The sequence below is a fragment of the Hyla sarda genome, chromosome 10 (genome assembly GCF_029499605.1).
Source record: "Hyla sarda isolate aHylSar1 chromosome 10, aHylSar1.hap1, whole genome shotgun sequence".
NCBI lineage: Eukaryota > Metazoa > Chordata > Amphibia > Anura > Hylidae > Hyla > Hyla sarda.
The window spans coordinates 73,744,807-73,767,683 of record NC_079198.1 but is presented as its reverse complement, the minus strand read 5'-3'; the positions used below and the strand labels follow the sequence as shown (position 1 = coordinate 73,767,683).

General features: G+C 45.3%; 1 protein-coding gene across 2 annotated transcripts in view; it reads left to right on the top strand.

Moving 5' to 3' along the window:
- The window catches only part of PAFAH1B2 (platelet activating factor acetylhydrolase 1b catalytic subunit 2), a 42,613-nt gene extending 19,944 nt beyond the window's left edge, over positions 1-22,669 (top strand). For both annotated transcript variants that reach the window (XM_056544373.1, XM_056544372.1), the window contains exons 4-6: positions 14,338-14,454; positions 14,713-14,835; positions 21,091-22,669. In XM_056544373.1, coding sequence (XP_056400348.1) covers positions 14,338-14,454; positions 14,713-14,835; positions 21,091-21,369 — 519 coding nt within the window. In that variant the 3' untranslated portion in view covers positions 21,370-22,669. The remainder of the gene's footprint in view (positions 1-14,337; positions 14,455-14,712; positions 14,836-21,090) is intronic.
- The last annotated feature ends 208 nt before the right edge of the window (positions 22,670-22,877 follow it).

The following is a 22,877-nucleotide window of genomic DNA, read 5'->3' as shown; positions in this document are numbered from 1 at the left end:
TGGGAGGGCTGCAGGCGGCGATCTCGGATGATGCTGTGGCTGTAGCTTGCGAGGTCCAGATGTTATGCGGTGGTGGTCATCACAGGCTGTTGGCGCTGGCAGGCGCCGATGGTACTTGAATGCCGGGAGACCAATGGCGCTGGCAAGCGCTTGAGATGTCAATTTCCTCACCGCTGGACTTGGAATACGCCAGAGATCGCACGCTGACTGAATGGAACTCGCCTCGTGTAGATGGCGTGTGACGTCAGCTGAGCTGGAGCTGGAGATGTGGAGTCAGGACCAGACACGAGCCTGGATCGGCTAATAGGTAGAGAGTCCGCAGTAAGTAGTCACTTTACTCCGTAGGTACAGTTCATATAGAGCATGAGTGCCAGTGAACAAGACTAAACGCGTTTCAGGGTTCTCAGATGTGACCCTTTCCTCAGTAGTCATGGTGGTTACCAACAATGATTGTCTGTCTATAGGAGCACGAATCCCATGAATTAACAAAATTCCAAGTAATAACAAAAGCATGGCATGGATTGGTCAATAAGGTTACCTAGAGAGCAAAAATATCTACAAGGATATGTGTATGTGTGAATGCCGTCCGAGACGGAAAAGTGCGTTAATGATAACTTTTACACAATGCTGGATAAAAGTAAGACGCACAGAACTAAAAATATTATTTTAAAGATTCCATAACTGTGAGATATAGTTCGGTGTCTATTATTAGTGCATTATGCATACTTAAAATAGATGAAAGAATGTGTACTATGATTGTGAACCCTAATATGGGAATATGATACCAAGTAGAGATTTGGCAATAGTTTATAAAGTGCTAAAATTAATATATGTGTAGAAATATAAGAAAAAATAAAATAAAAATGAAAGTGGAATGTAATGTAATGAAATAAAAATTAAAATAATGGTGATATAATGATAGTAATAAATCTAATAAAAAATCTAATTAAAATTATTAATAAAAATAAATAATGAACGGTTGATGAATAAAATATAAGATATAAAATAGATGCAAGTAAAAATAAAAATAAAATTGAAAATAAAGATAAAAATTAAAAATAAACATGAAAATAAAAATGATAATGTTGTGAGTAGGGATCGACCGATTATCGGTATGGCCGATATTATCAGCCGATAATCCCGATTTTGGGCATTATCGGTATCGGCAATTATGTTGCCGATAATGCCCCGCCCCCCGCACCACCGCACCGCGACCGCCACCCCCTCGACCCGCCGCACCGCACCCCCGACGCACCGCGTCGCACGCACCCCCCACCGTGATGCTAGGCGGTATACCGATATGGATTTTTTCCCATACCGCTATACCGGTCGGGCCCCTCCCCCACCCTCCGAGTCAATAAAAAAATTAAACTTACCCGTAATGGGGGTGGTCCAGGCCATCCTTCCTTCATGTAGTGTCCGGGGGCGTTCCGGGTGGAGGGTGGTCCGGTCCGGGCTGTCCTTCTTCTCCCACGGTCTTCTTCTCCACTCCGGGCAGGCTCCGGCCTAGTACGCTGCATAGACGCCGCTACGCCGTGACGTCAGGTGCGTCGCTGCGCACGGGCGTCACTGCGCAGCGGCGTCTATGCAGCGTACTAGGCCTGAGCCTGCCCGGAGTGGAGAAGATGACCGCCGGAGAAGGACAGCCCGGACCAGTTCACCCTCCACCCGGAACGCCCCCGGACACTACATGAAGGATGGATGGATGGCCCGGAGCACCCTGGCAGGTAGGGGAGAGAAGCGGGTGGCGGCGGCGGTCTATGGCCCCGCAAAAGCCACTGCAGATCATTGATTTAAAGCGCCCGCTTTAAATCAATGATCTGCAGCGGTGTCGCAGGGGGTTAAATAGCCGATAACTTATACCGGAATATCGGTATAAGTTATCGGCTATCGGCCCTAACCTGCACCGATTATCGGTATCCGCCCTAAAAAAACGATATCGGTCGATCCCTAGTTGTGAGTGTAGAGGATTTTTTCTTATATTTCTACACATATATTAATTTTATCACTTTATAAACTATTGCCAAATCTCTACTTGGTATCATATTCCCATATTAGGGTTCACAATCATAGTACACATTCTTTCATCTATTTTAAGTATGCATAATGCACTAATAATAGACACCGAACTATATCTCACAGTTATGGAATCTTTAAAATAATATTTTTAGTTCTGTGCGTCTTACTTTTATCCATCATTGTGTAAAAGTTATCACTAACGCACTTTTCCGTCTCGGACGGCATTCACACATACACATATCCTTGTAGATATTTTTGCTCTCTAGATAACCTTATTGACCAATCCATGCCATGCTTTTGTTATTACTTGGAATTTTGTTAATTTATGTGATTCGTGCTCCTATAAATAGACAATCATTGTTGGTAACCACCATGACTACTCAGGAAAGGGTAACATCTGAGAACCCTGAAACGCGTTTAGTCTTGTTCACTGGCACTCATGCTCTATATGAACTGTACCTACGGAGTAAAGTGACTACTTACTGCGGACTCTCTACCTATTAGCCGATCCAGGCTTGTGTCTGGTCCTGACTCCACATCTCCAGCTCCGGCTCAGCTGACGTCACACGCCATCTACACGAGGCGAGTTCCATTCAGTCAGCGTGCGATCTCTGGCGTATTCCAAGTCCAGCGGTGAGGGAATTGACATCTCAAGCGCTTGCCAGCGCCATTGGTCTCCCGGCATTCAAGTACCATCGGCGCCTGCCAGCGCCAACAGCCTGTGATGACCACCACCGCATAACATCTGGACCTCGCAAGCTACAGCATCATCCGAGATCGACGCCTGCAGCCCTCCCATTCAGGCACAGTAACGACTTCAACTGCCTTCCGCGTGAGCCGTCCGAGCCAATCTATCCATTCTACTACAGGATCGGTAACACAGTATTTAACTTGATACAAACTGATATATAAAAGGACACTTATTTATTATAAGTATCTTTGCTTTATCTTCACATCGCGAGGATACATACAGATTTGAGTCACATCTTGCCCATATAGAGCAGCCCTATATGCCAGTGATATTTTAAAATTATTTTTGTTTGTCTGCATGTGTATATACATCTTATGTGTTCTTCTCACATGGGCCCTGTGAGGAGTAATGCACTGTATTTGAATATATTTTAACAATAAAAAATTATTTTGAATTATTATTAGAGCACGACCCAGTAATCCATTTTTTATATACAATTGATTACACTATCTTGGAAGGTCCGGGCAATATTTTTTCTAATTTACAAATCTGTTTAACTTTCTGGCACCAGTTGATTTAAAAAAAAAAAATAATAATTCCACCGGAGTACCCCTTTAAATATAGTAAAAAGCTACTCCTCAGCCTCAGCATCTAGCTGACCAGACAAACTCTCTTAACACACAATGCATCCCTTACCTAAAACACACAGAAGACCTTCAGTCTAATCCCCTCCCCTCATTAACTTCCTCCCTAATCTTACTCACAAATTATCTTCATCTCCGCTAAGGTTATTTTCATCCGATTAATCGAAACAATAATCGACCAACTAATCAATTATGAAAATAATAGTTAGTCGCAGCCCTAATGTAGTCCTCCTACCATGTCCTCTCTCTACTACCTGGTTGATCAGTTGCTTGGTACTACATTTCCCAGAATGCATTGTTTTCCTTCAGACTATTGATCAGCAGTTAGAGTGTGCAGCCCCTGCTGCAGTCATTGCATGGCTGGTTCTCTGCCTCTGGTATTGTTCATCACTTGAAAACATGCTGTAAGCACAGATATACCTGTGTATATGACAGGGAGCTGGTTATATAGGCTGCAGGGGCTGGTCTGAGTTGATGACATCACTTGAGGTGGGGCTTGAGTTCAGAAATAACATTCAGCCGCGCCTCCTGGTACAGCTTATGATTGTGTCAGTGGAGACAATACTACACTGAACTACACAACTTCCTGTCAGGGGTATTTAAAGCAAAATCATGCTGAAGCCAGCACAATTTGTGATAACACTAGATTAGTAAGTTTTATATATCTTGGGACGATACTTTTATGTAAATTAATTTTCTAATATCAGAATAACCCTTAAAGGAGTTCTGTATCCGAAGGTTAGGGGATAAGTTATAGATCGTGGGGGTCCGACCGCTGGGGCCCCCCAGCGATCTCCTGTTCATGGCCGCAGCAGTCTGCAGGAAGCGCCGTGCCATCCCCAGCAGGAAGTCGTGGCAGACGTGCCCTCTAAATGTATCTCTATGGAATACATGGAAGGGGCGTGTTGTCCACTGCGTCATGTGGGAACGGAACGCCCCCTTCCTGCGAGCTGCCGTGGCTTCGTGAGATCATGGAAAGCCTAATACACTGCTTTACAGAAGCAGTACAGTGCATTATAGTAACATAGTTCATAAGGTTGAAAAAAGACCAGAGTCCATCAAGTTCAAGCTATAACCCTAATGAGTCCCTACTGAGTTGAGTTGATCCAGTGGAAGGCAAAAAAATTCCTTCCCGACTCCAATATGGCAGTCAGAATAAATCCCTGGATCAACCTTCTGTCCCTATAAATCTAATATACATAACCAGCGATGATGTTATTCTCCATAAATCCATCCTGCCCCTTTTTGAACTCTTTTACAGAGTTCACCATGACCACCTCCTCAGGCAGAGAATTCCACATTCTCGCTGCTCTTACAGTAAAGAACCCCCGTCTGTGCTGGTGTAGGAACCTTCTTTCCTCTAGACGTAGAGGATGCCCCCTTGTTATAGATACCGTCATGGGTATAAATAGATCATGGGAGAGATCTCTGTACTGTCCCCTGATAGATTTATACATAGTTATTAGGTCTCCCCTGAACCTTCTTTATTCTAAACTCAATAACCCCAATTCTGATAATCTTTCTGGGTACTGTAGTCTTCCCATTCCCCGTATTACTCTGGTTGCCCGTCTTTGAACCCTCTCCAGCTCAACTATATCTTTCTTGTACACTGGTGCCCAGTACTGTACACAGTATTCTATGTGTGGTCTGACTAGTGATTTGTACAGCGGTAGAATTATTTCCTTATCGTGGGCATCTATGCCCCTATTGATGCACCCCATGATTTTATTTGCCTTGGCAGCAGCTGCCTGACACTGTTCACTACAGCTAAATTTACTGTTCACTAAGACTCCTAAGCCCTTTTCCATGTCAGTCGTCCCAAGTGTTCTCCCATTTAATTCATAATCCCAGCCCGGATTTTTCCTCCCCATGTGCAAATTCTTACATTTATCAGTGTTGAACTTCATCTGCCACTTCCCAGCCCAAACCGCCAACCTATCCAGATCCATTTGTAACAGTGCACTGTCCTCTATTGTGTTTACCGCTTTACAGAGTTTAGTATCATCTGTAAAGATTGCTGCTTTACTATTTAATCCCTATACAAGGTCATTAATGAATATATTAAATAGAACAGGACCCAAGACTGACCCCTGTGGTACCCAACTAGTAACAGTCACCCAATCAGAATAAATACCATTAACAACCACCCTCTGTTTCCTATCACTGAGCCAGTTACTTACGCACTTACACACATTCTCCCCCAGCCCAATGCTTCTCATTTTATGTACCAACCTTTTATGTGGCACCGTATCAAATGCTTTGGAAAAATCCAGATATACGACATCCAGCGATTGCCCCTGGTCCAGTCTGGATATATATCTCCTTATATTTCTACCCAAAGTGACTCCACATTATCGTTTCCCTTCCAAATATCCTCCCGCAGTGCGGCCTTCACACCGGACTTTGCATAAAGACTAACTCCTCCCCTTTCCGTTTTGTCCGATCCTTCCTGAATAGACTATAACCCTGTATGTTGACCGTCTAGTCACAGCTATCGTCCAACCAAGTCTCTGTTATAACCACTATGTCATAATCCTCTTCAGACATTTTTAACTTCAGTTCGTCAGTTTTATTGGTCAGACTTCTGGCATTAGTCAACATGCAATTCAATGGTGTATGATTTTTTTTTTTCCCCTATGATGCTTATCCCTATTAAAGAAGATGTCCGGTGCAGACTTTTTCTATTCAATCCTGCCTGGGCTGCAAAAAAAGACAAAACAAACTTTCACCTACCTTCCTATGTTCCCCCGGAGCTCCGCATCAGCTGATCAGTCGGCCTGGCTTTTTACTTCCTACTTCCCTTAGCCCGGTACGTCACACGGCGCTTCAGCCTATCACCGGCCGAGGCGGGACATCGCTGCGGCCGGTGATAGGCTGAAGCGCCATGTGACCTACTGGGCTAAGGGAAGTAGGAAGTAAACAGCCAGGCCGACTGATCAGCTGTTGCGGAGCTCCGGGGGAACGTAGAAAGGTAGGTGAAAGTTTGTTTTGTCTTTTTTTGCAGCCCGGGCAGGATGGAATAGAAAAAGTCTGCACCGGACATCTCCTTTAACTATTCTAACCCCTCCCTCCGCTCTACCCCCAGGTATATTACTTAGTCCCCCCTCTCTATCTACACTATCTTCCCCCTCTACGTTGTAGGTTCCCTTCCCCCCCCCCCCCCCAGCCCCTAGTTTAATCACTCCTCCACCCTCCTAGCCATCTTCTCCCCAAGCACAGCTGCACCCTTCCCATCGAGGTGGAGCTAGGGCTGGGCGGTATACCGGTTCATACCGAATACCGAAATTTTTGTCCTGCACAATAGGATTTTTTCCCCATACCGCAATACCGGTTTGGCCCACATCGGGGAACTAATCCTATGGGACCCGCGAGCGATGATCTGCCCCCCCCCCCCCCCCAAATTAACCACTTAAGGACCACGGGTTTTTCCGTTTTTGCACTTTCGTTTTTTCCTCCTCACCTTTTAAAAATCATAACCCTTTCAATTTTGCACCTAAAAATCCATATGATGGCTTATTTTTTGCGCCACCAATTCTACGTTGCAGTGATATCAGTCATTTTACCCAAAAATCTACGGCGAAACGGAAAACAAAATAATTGTGCTACGAAGTTGAAGAAAAAACGCCATTTTGTAACTTTTGGGGGCTTCCGTTTCTACGCAGTAAATTTTTCGGTAAAAATGACACCTTATCATTATTCTTTAGGTCCATACGGTTAAAATGATACCCTACTTATATAGGTTTGATTTTGTCATCACTAAATGCAGGAAAATTTATACATTTAAAATTGGCATCCTCTGACCTCCTATAACTTTTTTTTTTTTTTTTCCACATATGGGGCGGTATGAGGGCTCATTTTTTGTGCCGTGATCTGAAGTTTTTAGCGGTACCATTTTTGTATTGATCGGACTTTTTGATCACTTTTTATCCATTTTTTCATGATATAAAAAGCGACCAAAAATACATTATTTTGGACTTTGGAATTTTTTTGCGCGCACGCCATTGACCGTGCAGTTTAATTAATGATATATTTTTATAGTTCGGACATTTACGCACGCGGCGATACCACATATGTTTATATTTTTATTTACATTATTTACATATTTACATTTTATTTTTATTTTTTTTTATGGGGAAAGGAGGGTGATTTGAACTTTTATTAAGGAAAGGGTTAAATCACATTTATTAACTTTTTTTTTACACTCTCTTTTTGCAGTGTTATAGGTCCCATAGGGACCTATAACACTGCACACACTGATCTTTTACCCTGATCCCTGCAAAGCCATAGCTTTGCAGTGATCAGGGTTATCGACGGTCGATTGCTCAAGCCTGAATCTCAGGCTGGGAGCAATCAATCGCCGAGGGGACACGCCGGAGGCAGGTAAGAGGACCTCCGCTCGTGTCCCAGCTGATCGGGATACCGCATTTTCACTGCGGTGGTACCGATCAGCACCACTGAGCAGCCGGGATGGTTTTACTTTCGGTTTAGACGCGGCGTTCAACTTTGAACGCCGCGTCTAAAGGGATAATAGCGTGTGGCACCGCGATCGCTGCCGCGCGCTATTAGCCCCGGGTCCCGGCATCAGATACATGCCGGGACCGACCCGATATGACGCGGGGTCACCGCGTGTCCCCGCGTTATATCGCGGGAGCCGGCCAAGGACGTAAATATTCGTCCTTGGTCGTTAAGGGGTTAATTATGAGCGATGCGCTGTCCCATTGGGGTAAATACTCACATATCACCCGCAAGCACTGCCCTCCTTGTCCTCCTATGTGTTGCGGCCGCCGGCGCTGACACTCTATACTGTACGCTGTATCCTTATGCCCGGGTTGCAAAAGGTAAAAAAATAAACTTTAACTCATCTTCCCCGTCGGTCCAGACCTGCTTCCTGGGGATGGGAACGTCGGACAGCCATCAGCTTATCACCGGCCGCAGCGATGTTCCACCTCGGCCTGTGATAGGTTGAACGCACTGTCATGTAAGAAGCCAGCTTCTTACATGACAGTGGGCTCAGCCTATCACCAGCCGAGGCGGAACATCGCTGTGGCCGGTGATAGGCTGACGGCTGTCCATTCCCGTCCCGAGGAAGAGCGTAAGGCCGACTTAGGAACGTGCGTTAAAGTTTATTTTGTTTACCTTTAGCAGCCCGGGCATAGGGATACAGCGTACAGTATAGAGTTTCAGCGCCGGCGGCCCGCAACATACAGGAGGACGAGGAGGGCAGCGCTTGCGGGTGATATGTGAGTCTTTACCCCGATGGGGACAGCGCAGCACTGAGCTGATATTTAATTTGGGGGTGGGGGGAGGGAATACCGTTATATACCATGAAACCGCTATAAGTTACAAAAATACCGTGATACAGATATTTGTTTATACCGCCCAGCCCTAGGTGCAGCCTATCCCTACGGTAGAGCCGGTATCCGACAGCGAAGTCGGCCCAGTTCTCCATGAACCCAAACCCCTCCTTCCTACACTAACTTCTGAACCACTTGTTTACCTCCCTAATCACCCGCTGCCTCTCTGGTGCGGCTCGTGGTACAGGTAATATTTCAGAAAATATTACCTTGTAGGTCCTTGCCGTAAGCTTGCGGCCTAAATCCCTGAATTCATTTTTAAGGACACTCCACCTACCTCTTTCTTTGTCATTGGTGCCAATATGTACCATGACTGCTGGGTCTTCTCCAGCCCCACCCAGCAACCTGTCAATCCGATCCGCGATGTGCCGAACTCGAGCGCTAGGAAGACAACACACTGTTCGGCGATCCCGGTCTTTGTGACAGATCGCCCTGTCTGTCCCCCTAATAATTGAGTCCCCCACTACCAGTACCTGTCTGGCCTGCCCTGCACTCCTCCTTCCCTCCTTACTGGAGCAGACACCCCCCCTGGCAGTCAGAGGCAGAGTCCTGCTGCAGTACTGCTAGCTCTGAAATGGCATCCCCCTCATCTGCCAGCCTCACTGACACTTTACCCTCTACCACGTTTTCGAACTGTAACCCAGCTAACTGCCTGACTGTCCTGCACCTCTGTCCTACTATCCTCCCCCACCTCTCCCCCAGAGAGTACTTGCTCAGTGAGCAGTAGACTCCTCTCCGGGTTGTCAATGCATCTCAGTGTTGCCAGTTGCTCCTCTAGATCCAGGATCTGGGCTTCCAAATGAACAACACGCACACATCTTGCACAACAATATGCACCCTCGAACTGCTGTCCCATGGTAATACTAAACAAAAAAAGAATGCACAATATGTTAGTAGAACCTATAGAAATCCATAACTACCTGTCACCAAATCCATAACTTCCTAAACTTCAAAATGCCCAGAATTGCGGTTTTTGTTAATCCTGCCTCATGAAAAAAGAAATAAATAGTGATCAAAAAGCCACTTGTACCCCAAAATGGTGGCAATGGCAAATTCGTCCTCCGTTTTTGAAAAGTTTGTTTATTGTGGAAGTGTAATAAAACAGGGGGCCAAAGGGAGCGCCTGGTGCATTACCTGAAACACTTGTGTATCAGGAGGGGGAGTTATGTATACTACTTACCTCAAACGTAATATGCATTGAACCTTCTAATCGGGTAAATGAGTGTTTCAGCTGAAGCATTGTTGGGCCATAGGGTGGCACAGATCCAGAGACAGTCTGCCTAGCCATATGAACAACTAGGGCAAGGAAAATACCCTTTATCAGGTTCATGCGATTCCAGTAAAACATTCACAAAAAAAGATGACATCGATGTGGATGACTTGTAATTCCAGATAGTGGGATTAATTACTCAGTTTGAGTATTCCCTTTGTCAAATTAGTGTCCGATTGGTGACACCAATCTGGCTAAGGGTTTACACCTGAAATGTGTTTGTTGGCCCTACTATCTGGACTTTAAAGGGGTACTCTGACCCTAGACATCTTATCCCCTATCCAAAGGATAGGGGATTAGATGTCTGATCGAGGGATTCCTGCCGCTGGGGACCCCTGCGATCTTCATGCTGCACCCGGCGTTCAGTTAGAGCGTCTGGTGCAGTGCCGGCGGCTCATGACGTCCCTGTCACGCCCTGCTCGTGACATCACGGCTACACCCCCTCAATGCAAGTCTATGGGAGAGGGCATGACGGCCGTCACACCCCCTCCCATAGACTTGTATTGAGGGGGCGTGGCCTTGATGTGACGAACCTCCACTCTGCATTGCCAGTCATCCAGCACAGAGCGAAATTCACTCCTTGCACCGGATGTCTGGGGTGCTGCACTGAGATTGCGGGGGTCCCCTGCGGCAGGACCCCTGCGATCAGACATCTTATCCCCTATACTTTGGATAGGGGATAAGATGTATAGGGGCGGGGGTACCCCTTTAAAAGTCATCAGCACCAATGCCTTTTTTTTTTTTTTTTTACTGTTTTTGTGGAATTGCAGCTCCTAATAGAGGATATTTTCCTTGCCTTTGTTATCTAAGGCTGTGTTCACATGGCCGTCTAGACCCGTCCCGTTCTTCTCCCATCAAAAAGAAAAACTGACTTTAAAAAAACGGACAATAAAGGATGTTATCCATTTACATCCGTTATTGTTCAGTTAATAAACCAAAATTTTTTATTTATTTTTTGTTCTGAGCATGCTCATAAGTTAAAAACGGATCAAAAAACTGTTTGAAAAAAAATGGATGCAAATGGATGACCTTAAAGGCTCATCCGTTTTCCATAGACTTCAATGTTAAATTTACTGTATCCGTTTTTTTTCTTCCGTTTTTTTGACTGGAGAAAAAAATACTGCATGCACTGTCTTTTATCCTGTAAAAAAAAAACGGAAATTAGTGCAAACTGGTGCAAACGGATGTCAAAGGATTGTAAAGAAATCCCATTTTACAACCGTTTGTAATCCGTTTAGAAGCAGCAACAACGGAACTTAAACGGGGGAAAAAACGGGGAAAGACGGCCGTTTGAACACACCCTTAGTAGACAAGGAGACACTTTGGAATTTTATACCACATAGACAATGTTTAAAGTCTTGCACACTCAGGATTTGTTAGCATTGTTCCATATTTTCCCACAGTGTAGCTGGTAACTTGTGTATCCTTTCTGCATTCCTCTACCAGACATGGTTACAGTGAGTGAGGGAATATTTCCTAACTGGCCAGATGCTGATAACACAGTGGACTTTACTGATACGTGTACCACATACACATGAAGTCTGTTAGGGTTCATAATTGGAAACAATCAGCCACATATCCATGGTATCACTCCATGGATATGTTTATAAAATGGTAGATTTACAAAGCTTTAACATCCACTCCTCAACACTGAAATTACAACAGTGAGAAGGAAAAGTTATGGAATTGTGGAAATCTCCGGATGAAAAGACATATTAATGATTAAAAAATTAATCTCAACTTATTTATTATAGAGTATGAGCACCACACGCAGAAATACACACACTTACGTGCTGTGCAATGCTATCAATAGGGTTATTAAAAGGGTTGTCCGGTTAAGAACAACACAAGATAGAGGATAATTGTCTGATCTCCCCAACATGGCTTTAGCTCTTGGAGAGAGCGTGTGCTGTAGATGACACACGCTTTTTTAATCCTGTGGGAGCGCCAAAGATACCCAATGCTGTACTCTGAATGTTTCACCACGCTGAATGCACTTTGGCTCGCAAATCGTCAAGATTCGTTGCTGGTGGCTCCCTTTACAATTGCCAATTAATTATGTCCTAGATGTACTCGATTAGAGATAAGTCCGGAGATGCTGTAGGCCACGGTGTTTGGGCAACATAGGCTTCTCACAGTAGCACAAGCAACATGCAGTCTGGTGTTGTCATGTTGAAAAACTACTCCTGGAACATTTTTTTAAGACATGAGAGAACCACTCATTCCAATACCAAATCAGTGTAATGTTAAGCTGTGGGTGTACATGGGATAAAGACTTCAAGGGTCCTGATACCATATGTTACAATACAACCACATACCATAAGGGAAGTGTACAAGGGAAGTTGTGGGAACACCCCGCAAAAACTAACCCTGCCTCCCATCGGCCCTGTGAGCATGTCAAAAATAACCCTTTTCTCCATTGATTACAAATAAGTTGAGAGTGCTGGAAGATCATTGGATCCTGTGGCCTCAACCCAGACTTAGACTAGGGTACAAAAGAGAATAAAAATGCTCTAGTGCTCAGAAAATATGGAGAAAATAGTCATAAAGCTGCAACAATTGTTAAAATAACTTACTTTACCTTTGGTGGAGACTAGACCCAATCGCCAGTTCCTTCCACCCGCCCTTTAGGTCCTCTGCGATCAGACCTCTTATCCCTTATCCTTTGGATAGGGGATAAGATGTACACTGCTCAAATAAATTAAGGAAACCCTAAGATAACACATCCTAGATCTGAATGAATGAACTAATCGTATGAAATACTTTCGTCTTTACATAGTTGAATGTGTGGACAACAAAATCACACAAAAATGATCAATAGAAATCAAGTTTATCAACCCATGGAGGTCTGGATATGGAGTCACACTCAAAATCAAAGTGGAAAACCCCACTACAGGCTGATCCAACTTTGATGTAATGTCCTTAAAACAAGTCAAAATGAGGCTCACTAGTGTGTGTGGCCTCCGCATGCCCGTAAGACCTCCCTACAACACCTGAGCATGCTCCTGATGAGGTGGCGGATGGTCTCCTGTGGAATGTCCTCCCAGACCTGGACTAAAGCATCCGCCAACTCCTGGACAGTCTGTGGTGCAACGTGGCGTTGGTGGATGGAGCAAGACATGATGTCCCAGATGTGCTCAATCGGATTCAGGTCTGGGGAACGGGCGGGCCAGTCCATAGCATCAATGCCTTCCTCTTGAAGGAACTGCTGACACACTCCAGCTACATTAGCATTGTCTTGCATTAGGAGGAACCCAGGGCCAACCGCACCAGCATATGGTCTCACAGGGGGGGCTAAGGATCTCATCTCGGTACCTAATGGCAGTCAGGCTACCTCTGGCAAGCACATGGAAGGCTGTGCTGCCCCCCAAAGAAATACCACCCCACACCATTACTGACCCACCACCAAACCGGTCATGCTGGAGTATGTTGCAGGCAGCAGAACTTTCCCCACGGTGTCTCCAGACTGTCACATCTGTCACATGTGCTCAGTGTGAACCTGCTTTCATCTGTGAAGAGTACAGGGCGCCAGTAGCAAATTTGCCAATCTTTGTGTTCTCTGGCAAATGACAAACGTACTGCACCGTGTTGGGCTGTAAGGACAAACCCCACCTGTGGACGTCGGGCCCTCATACCACCCTCATGGAGACTGTTTCTGACCGTTTGAGTGGACACATGCACATTTGTGGCCTGCTGGAGGTCATTTTGCAGGGCTCTGGCAGTGCTCCTCCTTGCACACAGCCGGAGGTAGCGGTCCTGCTGCTGGGTTGTTGCCCTCCTATAGCCTCCTTCATGTCTCCTGATGTACTGGCCTGTCTCCTGGTAGCGCCTCCATGCCCTGGACTCTACGCTGACAGACACAGCAAACCTTCTTGCCACAGCTCGCATTGATGTGCCATCCTGGATGAGTTGCACTACCTGAGCTACTTGTGTGGGTTGTAGACTCCATCTCATGCTACCCCTAGAGTGAAAGCACCGCCAGCATTCAAAAGTGACCAAAACATCAGCCAGGAAGCATAGGAACTGAGAAGTGGTCTTTGGTCGCCACCTGTAGAACCACTCCTTTATTGGGGGTGTCTTGCTAATTGCCTATAATTTTCTCCTGTTGTCTGTTCCATTTGCACAACAGCATGTGAAATTGATTGTCAATCAGTGTTGCTTCCTGAGTGGACAGTGTGATTTCACAGAAGTGTCATTGACTTGGAGTTACATTGTGTTGTTTAAGTGTTCCCTTTATTTTTTTGAGCAGTGTATTTTGGCTGGAATACCCCTTTAAGGGTTGTATTTGCCAGTTTAGTCCAAAACACTTGTCAGACTTACTGTGACTGAGCATCCTTTAACATTTCTTTCTCTTCACAGATTTGGAGGGAACTGTTCTCTCCACTTCACGCACTGAATTTTGGTATTGGTGGAGACACAACGCGCCATGTCCTCTGGAGGCTTCAGAATGGAGAACTAGAGAATATCAAACCTAAGGTAAGAAAATTAACACCAAAAAAAAAAAACTTTACTTAGAAAGCCAAACATCACTTTATGTCCTGATTTTTTAGTAGTAGCAAAAGCTGTTCTGACCTCTAATATAACGCCATGGCTTGGATATACCATTAATAAATCGTGTTTTTTTTAGCCAGTGGATCAGCCCAATTACTATTTTTTAAAAGTAAAGTGCATTCATCATTATTATAAGTTATTATTAATTTGGTGCAATAATTGTTTTCATATATTATTCAACAGGTTATTGTCTTATGGATTGGCACCAATAATCATGAAAACACAGCTGAAGAAGTTGCCGGTGGAATAGAGGCCATTATAAAACTGATCAACACACTTCAACCACAGGCGAAAACAATTGTCATGGTATGTAGTGGTCCCCTGGAAGAAGTACCGTATATACTCGAGTATAAGCCGTCCCAAATATAAGCCGAGGCCCCTAATTTCACCCTAAAAACCCAGGAAAAGTTAATGACTCGACTATAAGCCTAGGGTGGAAAATTAAATCATAAACCCAACCCCCCCCTCCCCCCCGTTGTCATCCAAACCAACCCCGCCCCCGTCGTCGTCATCACCGCTCACTTTTCATGATATAAAAAGTGACCAAAAATATGCTAATTTGGATTTTGGAATTTTTCTGCGCGTACGCCACTGACCACGCGGATACATTAATGATATATTTTTATAATTCGGACATTTCCGCACGCGGCGATACCACATATGTTAAATGTTATTTTTATTTACACTGTTTTTTTTATTATTATTTTTTTTTATAATATATTGGAGAAGGGGGGTAATTCAAACTTTTATTAGGGAAGGGGTTAAGTGATCTTTATTAACTTTTTTTTTTTCACTTTTTTTTTTTGCAATGTTATAGCCCCCATAGGGGGCTATAACACTGCACACACTGATCTTTTACATTGATCAATGGTTTCTAATAGGAAACCATTGATCAATGATTCTGCCATTTGACTGCTCATGCCTGGATCTCAGGCACTGAGCATTCATTCGGCGATCGGACAACAGGAGGCAAGGTAAGGGACCCTCTTGCTGTCCTAGAGCTGTTCAGGATGCCGCGATTTCGCCGCAGCTATCCCGAACAGCCCCCTGAGCTAACCGGCAACGTTTTACTTTCACTTTAGACGCGGCGTTCAACTTTGAACGCTGCGACTAAAGGGTTAATAGCGCGCGGCACAGCGATCAGTGCCGCGCGCTATTATCCACGGGTCCCGGCTGTTGTTAGAGGCCAGGCCCGTCCCGTGTTACAGAATGGGAGCGGACTCATGATCTACCGGTGCGTCATGGGTCCTTAAGAGGTTAAAGCGTACCTGTCAAAGTGCTAAAAAAAAACAAAAACGTATAAGTTATGTTATTTACCGTGTTTCTCCGAAAATAGGACCGGGTCTTATATTACTTTTAGCCACAAAAAACACACTAGGGCCTATTTTCAGGGTAGGGCTTACTTATTTACAGTACGGTATGTACATTAAACAACATGGCGATTCCACGGTATTTACACCCCCCCATTATTATCATGTGATGGGCGCAGCTCTGAAGCCCAACTTCCCCCCCCCCCCCCGCCGGTTTATCAGCCCAGCATCCCACATCGGTGTAATAATCGTTTGTCACCCGCAAGCGCAGCTTCTCTCCCCCCCCCCCCCCCCAAATAATGATCGGCCGCTGCGCTGTATCTATTCCTGTGCCCGGGCTGCAAATAGGGTATTACAAAACAAACTTTAACTTACCGTACCTTCGTCCCCCGTTACTAAGGCACCGGCCTCATGGTCCCTCCGCTGTTATCGCTGCTTCCTGGTGTTGGGACGTCACAGAGCCTTCAGCCTATCACCGGCCGCAGCGATGTCACGCCTCGGCCGATGATAGGCTGAGACGACTGTCCTGTAAGAAGCCGGCCGGCTTCTTACATCACAGTGGGCTCAGCCTATCATCGGCAGAGGCGGGACATCGCTACGGCCGGTGATAGGCTGAAGGCTCTGTGACGTCCCAACACCAGGAAGCAGCGATAACAGCGGAGGACAGTGAGGCCGGTTCCTTAGCAATGGGGGAACGGAGGACGAAGGTAAGTTTAAGTTTGTTTTTTAATATTTGCAGCCCGGGCATTGTCTAGGTCAGTGGTCTTCAACCTGCCGACCTGCAGCTGTTGCAAAACTACAACTCCCAGCATGCCCGGACAGCCAACGGCTGTCTGGGCATGCTGGGTGTTGTAGTTTTGCAACATCTGGAGGTCCGAAGGTTGAAGACCACTGGCCTAGGTCTGATTTTCGGGGTAGGGCTTATATTGCAGCCCACCCCGATAATACAGCTAGGGCCTATTTTCGGGGTAGGGTGTAGTTTCAGGGAAACACGGTAGTAGAATAATTTTTATGTGTCTAGGACCTATATATCCCTAACAAATACCATTTATATGTTGGTCACTTGCTCTGTGTCCGTCTCTCCCTCTCTATGAAGACTCATCTGAGTCTGGGAGCCTGGCAGTCTGCAAAGTAGTTTTTTATGCTTACATTTTTTATCTGTTCCTAGTAAAGCTGGATGCTAATCAACATAGCTGTCACTATGTGTGTCAACATAGCTGTCCTGAATGTCTGCTCAGCTTCTTTGTCATTCAGGATTCAGATAAAGCTTTCGCTGTTCAAGCATGCTGGGAGTTATAGTTTTGCAACAGCCAGAGCTGCAGTGTTTATAAAGCACTGTGTTAGAGCAGTGTTGCCTTTAGCTGTTGTAAAACTACAACTCCCAGCATGCCCACACATCATTTGTCTGTAGTTTTGCCACAGCTGGAGGCACACAGCTGGAGAATACACAGCTCTAAAACATAGTTTTCTCGTTCGGCTGCATTGGGGGACACAGAGATTGTGGGTATATGCTGCTGCCACTAGGAGGCTGACACTAGGCAACAAAAAGAAATTCTGCCTCTCCCAGCAGAATATATCTGCTCACAGATTCTGAGCTATCTGTTTTAGCTTAGGCTGCTTTCACACTATAAAAATTCATCCGTTACAAACGTCCGTTAGAAAAGCCCTGGTAAACGGCCGTTAAACAATCCCATTAATGTCTATGGGATTTTTTTATTATCCTTTATGATCCATTATAGTCCGTCATGAATAATGGCCGTTAGTTGTGACGGAAGAAATAACGGCACTTGCACTAATTTTTCTTCCGTCACAAGAAACGGGTAAATTAACGGCCGTTATTTTTAACATTGAAGTCTATGGCTGACGGATGAGCCTTTATGTCATCCGTTTGCACACATTTTATTATATCCGTTATTACTTCTGAGCATGCTCAGAAGAGGTGACATCAGCAGACTCCTGCAGTGCTGAGGGAGGACTACTACTCTCATCATGGAACAGACTTGTTTCCATGATGGTAGTAGTAATTCCCCGGCTGCGGGAGTCTGCAGACAGCTGGGGAGGCTAGATTAGTGTTTGTACTACAACCCCCATCATGGAAAAGAGTCTGTTCCATGATGAGGGTTGTAGTACAGGGGCTGTGGGATTGATCGCACCGGGTTTCACTTCTGAGACCCGATGCGATCAAAAGTTATTAAGCAGGGGAGCAGGCGGCATGCTCCGCAACCCTGCGATGTATCAGTGTGTTTTAACTTTCATTTTTGAATCCCCCGCTGGAAGCCCTGAATGGCCGATCAGGGCTCTTAGCGAGAGATTGAAAAATGAACTTTGAGAGTAGCAGGGGCCAAAGAGCACTGTGGGGGGCAAGAAATATAGCGCTGCAGAGGGGGGCAGACATATAGCCTATATATCTAGCCCCCCAGCATCGCATTAGATATGACCCCCGCCTGCGCATTAAATATATATCCCCCGCCTGCGCATTAAATATATATCCCTCGCCGGCGCATTAAATATATACCCGCGCAGCGCATGTATATGTGCTCTTGCAGCTCTTCTATATACATTTGCCCCTACCGCTGTATGAATGAAAAGTATTTCTATTAGCAGCGCATAGAGCTGGCTCCCGGCACTATGCGCTGCTAATAGAAATACCTTTCATTCATATGGCAGCAGGTGTATATGTATATAGAAGCACTGGGGGGGGGGGGGGGAAGATAACGCTATATGTCTGCTCCCCACAGCTCTTCTATATACATATACCCCTGCCGCCGTATGAATGAAAGGTATTTCTATTAGCAGCGCATAGTGCTGTGAGCCGGTTCTATGCGCTGCTAATAGAAATACTTTTCATTCATACGGCGGCAGGGGTATATGTATATAGAAGAGCTGTGGGGGGCATATAGCGTTATCTGCCCCCCACAGCGCTTCTATATACATATGCCACTACAGCACTATGTATGAAAAGTATTTCATCGGGCGGCCGATGCTGCTGCTAGAATGCTTTTCACATATAGCGTTGCAGTGGCATAGGTATATAGAAGCATACACATGCGCTGCGTGGGTATATATTTAATGCGCAGGCGGGGGTCCTATGTAATGCGCTTCTGGGGGGGGGGGGCTAGATATATAGGCTATATATCTGCCCCTCTGCAGCGCTATATATCTTGCCCCCTACAGAGCTTTTAATATAGATATGGCCCCTGCTAATCCCAAAGTTCATTTTTCAATCTCACGCTGAGAGCCCTGATTGGCTCCTCAGTACCGGCCATTCAGGGCTCCCCGTGGGGGATTCAAAAATGAGTTAAAACACACTATACATCGCAGGGTTGCGGAGCATGCCGCCCCCGCTCCCCTGCTTAATAACTTTTGATCGCATTGGGTCTCAGAAGTGAAACCAGATGTGATCAATCCCTCAGCCCCTGTACTACAACCCCCATCAGGGAACAGAGTCTGTTCCATGATGGGGGTAGTAGTACAAGCACTAATGTAGCCTCCCCAGCTGTCTGCAGACTCCTGCAGCCAGGGAATTTCTACTCCCATCATGGAAACAAGTCTGTTCCATGATGGGAGCAGTAGTAGTCCTGGCTGTGGGAGTCTGTAGGCAGAGGTGTTTGGCCATACATGAGGGATAACGGGTCTTAACGGATGAATATTTATTCATCCGTTAGCACCCATTATTTCATCCGGTATTAAACATCCGTTTTTACACAGAAAACGGACATTTAATAACGGATGAATGCTCATAGTGTGAAAGCAGCCTTAGTGTGCATCCCCGCCATTCTCGTGGCTCCAGAATGGCCGAGACGTGGGTGGTACACCAACGTTGTTCGCCTAGTGGCCGACGTACCACTGCGCCTCCCAGTTCATCCCGATCTGCTCTCTTAAGGTCCCCTTTGCCACCCCAATTTATTGTTGCTGCATTTGACGGCGTGGCGGTTGAAACCGCGGTTCTAAGGGCCAGGGGGTTTCTCTCCCCAGGTGATCCGCACAATGATCAGGGCGCGCAAGCCTTCCTCGCAAGCCTTATCACCGTACTTGGCGGTCCTACTTCCGATGTTATGAGTCTCCATCCTTCTCCACAGTTGTTTTCTCCCTTCCATGTCTTCTTTCCTTTTTGCAGTCTTGAACAATGCTTAGCTCTGTTCCCTTAAGGGTCAGGTGTCGGCTCTCTCCAATCTCTTTTAGCGTCCCCTATCGTCTGACCTTCACATCCGCACTTTTCTGCTGGTTGTAGCTCATGTGGCTCAGCCGTACAGATCCCCTACTCCCTTTTGGGATCTGAATCTGGTTCTTAGTGACTTGCAGGGTACTCCCTTCGAACCTCTTTCCGGTAAGTGCACTTTTACAAAATTCTACCAGGTGCACACTTTTGCATCCGCTGATGCTGGTTTGGGTAGCAAGGTGTTGCCGGTGGCTGTGGCCCAGCCTTCCATTCTCTCCCGGGGTTCTCTCCTGGGGACTTCTGGGGTACATCCCACGGTCTCTGTGTCCCCAATGGAGCCTGAAACGAGAAAAGTAGGATCCATTGGGGGACACAGCACCCACCCTTTTTGTTCTGGTGTCCTTGGTTCCGTTGCCTGTCCGAGGGTTGGTTCGGTTATTTTTTTTTTTTGTCTGTGGTTTCCTTGGACAGTTACTGTTTTTCATTCCCTTTTTGTCCTCTCCTACTGCTTTGGGACTAAACTGGGGTATATCCTGCCAGGAGGGGCCAACTTTCTTTTTGTTGCCTAGTGGCAGCAGCATATACTCACGGTCTTTGTGTCCCCCAATGGATCCTCCAAGAAAGAGATTTTATGGTAAGCATGAAAATCTACCTTTACAAAGATTGTACCCCCAGCTGTTGCAAAACTACAACTCCCATCATGGGAGTTGGAGTTTAGGAACAGCTGAAGGCAGTGGTGATCTCCTATACTGGATACCAACACACTTTACGGCCAGTATTCAGTATGCTGAAAAATACAGAGTAGTCTGTCTGCATAAAGTTAGATGACCCCTCGGGGCAGCTATTTTCATTAAAAAAATGTTAGTAAAATTTACATTTTTTAAAAATCTTTTTATTTTTATTTTAATAAGTCATCTTAGTAGTACTACAAAATCTAAAAAGTTTTTTCGTAATGACAGTGCCTCTTAAATTTTTTAATATGCTATGAAACTAAAAATGTTTTTTAATAATTTGAGTAAAACATCACTTTTTACAGAACTCTTTCAAAACAATATTCCTGCTTGTTTTTGACATGTAAATATTCTTCTGCAGGGATTACTACCCCGTGGAGAGAGGCCCAATCAGCTGCGTGAGAAGAACACCCGGGTGAACCAGATTCTGCGCTCATGGCTTCCACGTCTTTCTGGAGTTCAGCTCCTGGATGCAGATTTTGGATTTGTCCACTCAGACGGCACTATATCTCGACATGACATGTTTGATTTCCTCCATCTCACGGCTGCTGGTTACGCAAAGGTCTGTAGGCCTCTTCATGAACTGATTATGCAACTCTTGGAGGAGACCCCAGAGGAAAAACAAGTCACTCTGGCCTGATCCCCACATTCCTTCTTCACCATGTCGTCAGTGTTACATCATTGGCTGCCCCTCCTTCACTCGCTACTATTGCCTCAGCTGTATATCTACATGCTCAGTGTATATACACAGAACTCGTATACATCTGCCGAAACCCAGCTTTTCCTGCTCTTCCCTGTTGTTGTCCCCCATATTAGTGGACACTTATGTCCCCAGTAGAGTCTGAGGTGCGGAATGATATATGGATCCTACAAGTAGGAGCAGCAAAAAAAAGGCTAAAATCACGGAGTAGACTCTGTAAATCCATGAGAAACCCAGTGTACAGCGACTGTGATGCCCTCAGCGGGTTAAATGATGTGGTGTGTAGCATATATGTAGAAGCTAATGTTCAGGACACCACTCCACACGTAACAGCTGGCTGGCCTGTTGTGTATTGTTTTCCTTTTGCTTAGCATTGAGTCTGACTGGTGCCTGCAAGGGTTTGCATAGGTATTTGGTGAGGCGGTGGTGTGTAGCGGGTACCCCTGGCATGTGAAAGTAAACATGTATAAAAACTGAAGCAAGTTCATAAAGCCTAACATTAATAGTGTCACTGCAGTGAAGTGGTTACAAGTTATCTCTACCCTTGACAGAGCAACCTACACCATTTGGCGGTTACTTAGTTTATTTTATGATATGATACATTGTTCTTGACTGTCTTCTCACTGTGCAGTATATGCACAGTCTTGGAAATGTGTGGAAAAAAAAAATATATATATATATGTAATGGTTGTATGGATTGTATGCTCGATAGCTTCGGTCTAGCCAGGGACCAAAGCTGGAAAATGACCCTCATGTATTAAGGTTATCAGCAGTAAGACTTGGGCATTATGGGTAAAAGCATGCGGCTTAGAAAAGAAGCATAGAGCAATATGTTACTTAGCCGTAACACAATAAAGTATGTATGATGCAGAATTAGGGCCAAGAAAAGCTGCAGACAGTGGGGATACCCTATAGTGTATAAGATATGTCTGTACAGCTTTAAACCTCATTTCGTAGATCTCACATCTATAGAGCTTATGCTTTGATGTATGGCGTAATGAATCGATTGTCCCTTCTCGGTGTTGTGTGCGTATGGAGCGGAATTATAAATATAACAATGGAAATACAGTCTCTGTCTTTATGTCATGAGAAAACGTTCCACATTCGATCATCTAAGATTGACTGACTTAAACATGAAAGGCAGTACATGCTCGGTTGTGGAAGGTTGCTAGAAACATGTACTCCTGTACTGGAATCACTTCAGTAGAGGCATCTTCTAATAAAGATGGGAAAGGTAAAATGAGTTGTCTGCATAATTTATACTAATTGAACTATTTGACTGTGTTCTTGGCATGTTAAGATGTATAGCTGAAAAAGGTGTAAATACAATTCACTCATCCACAAGATCTCTGCAGACAGTTACTGGTAAGGACCACTGCATGTTAGCACCGGAGCCTTGGCAAATTTAAAATGTTACTGTTGTTTATAAAACGTTTTGATCTGTCAGG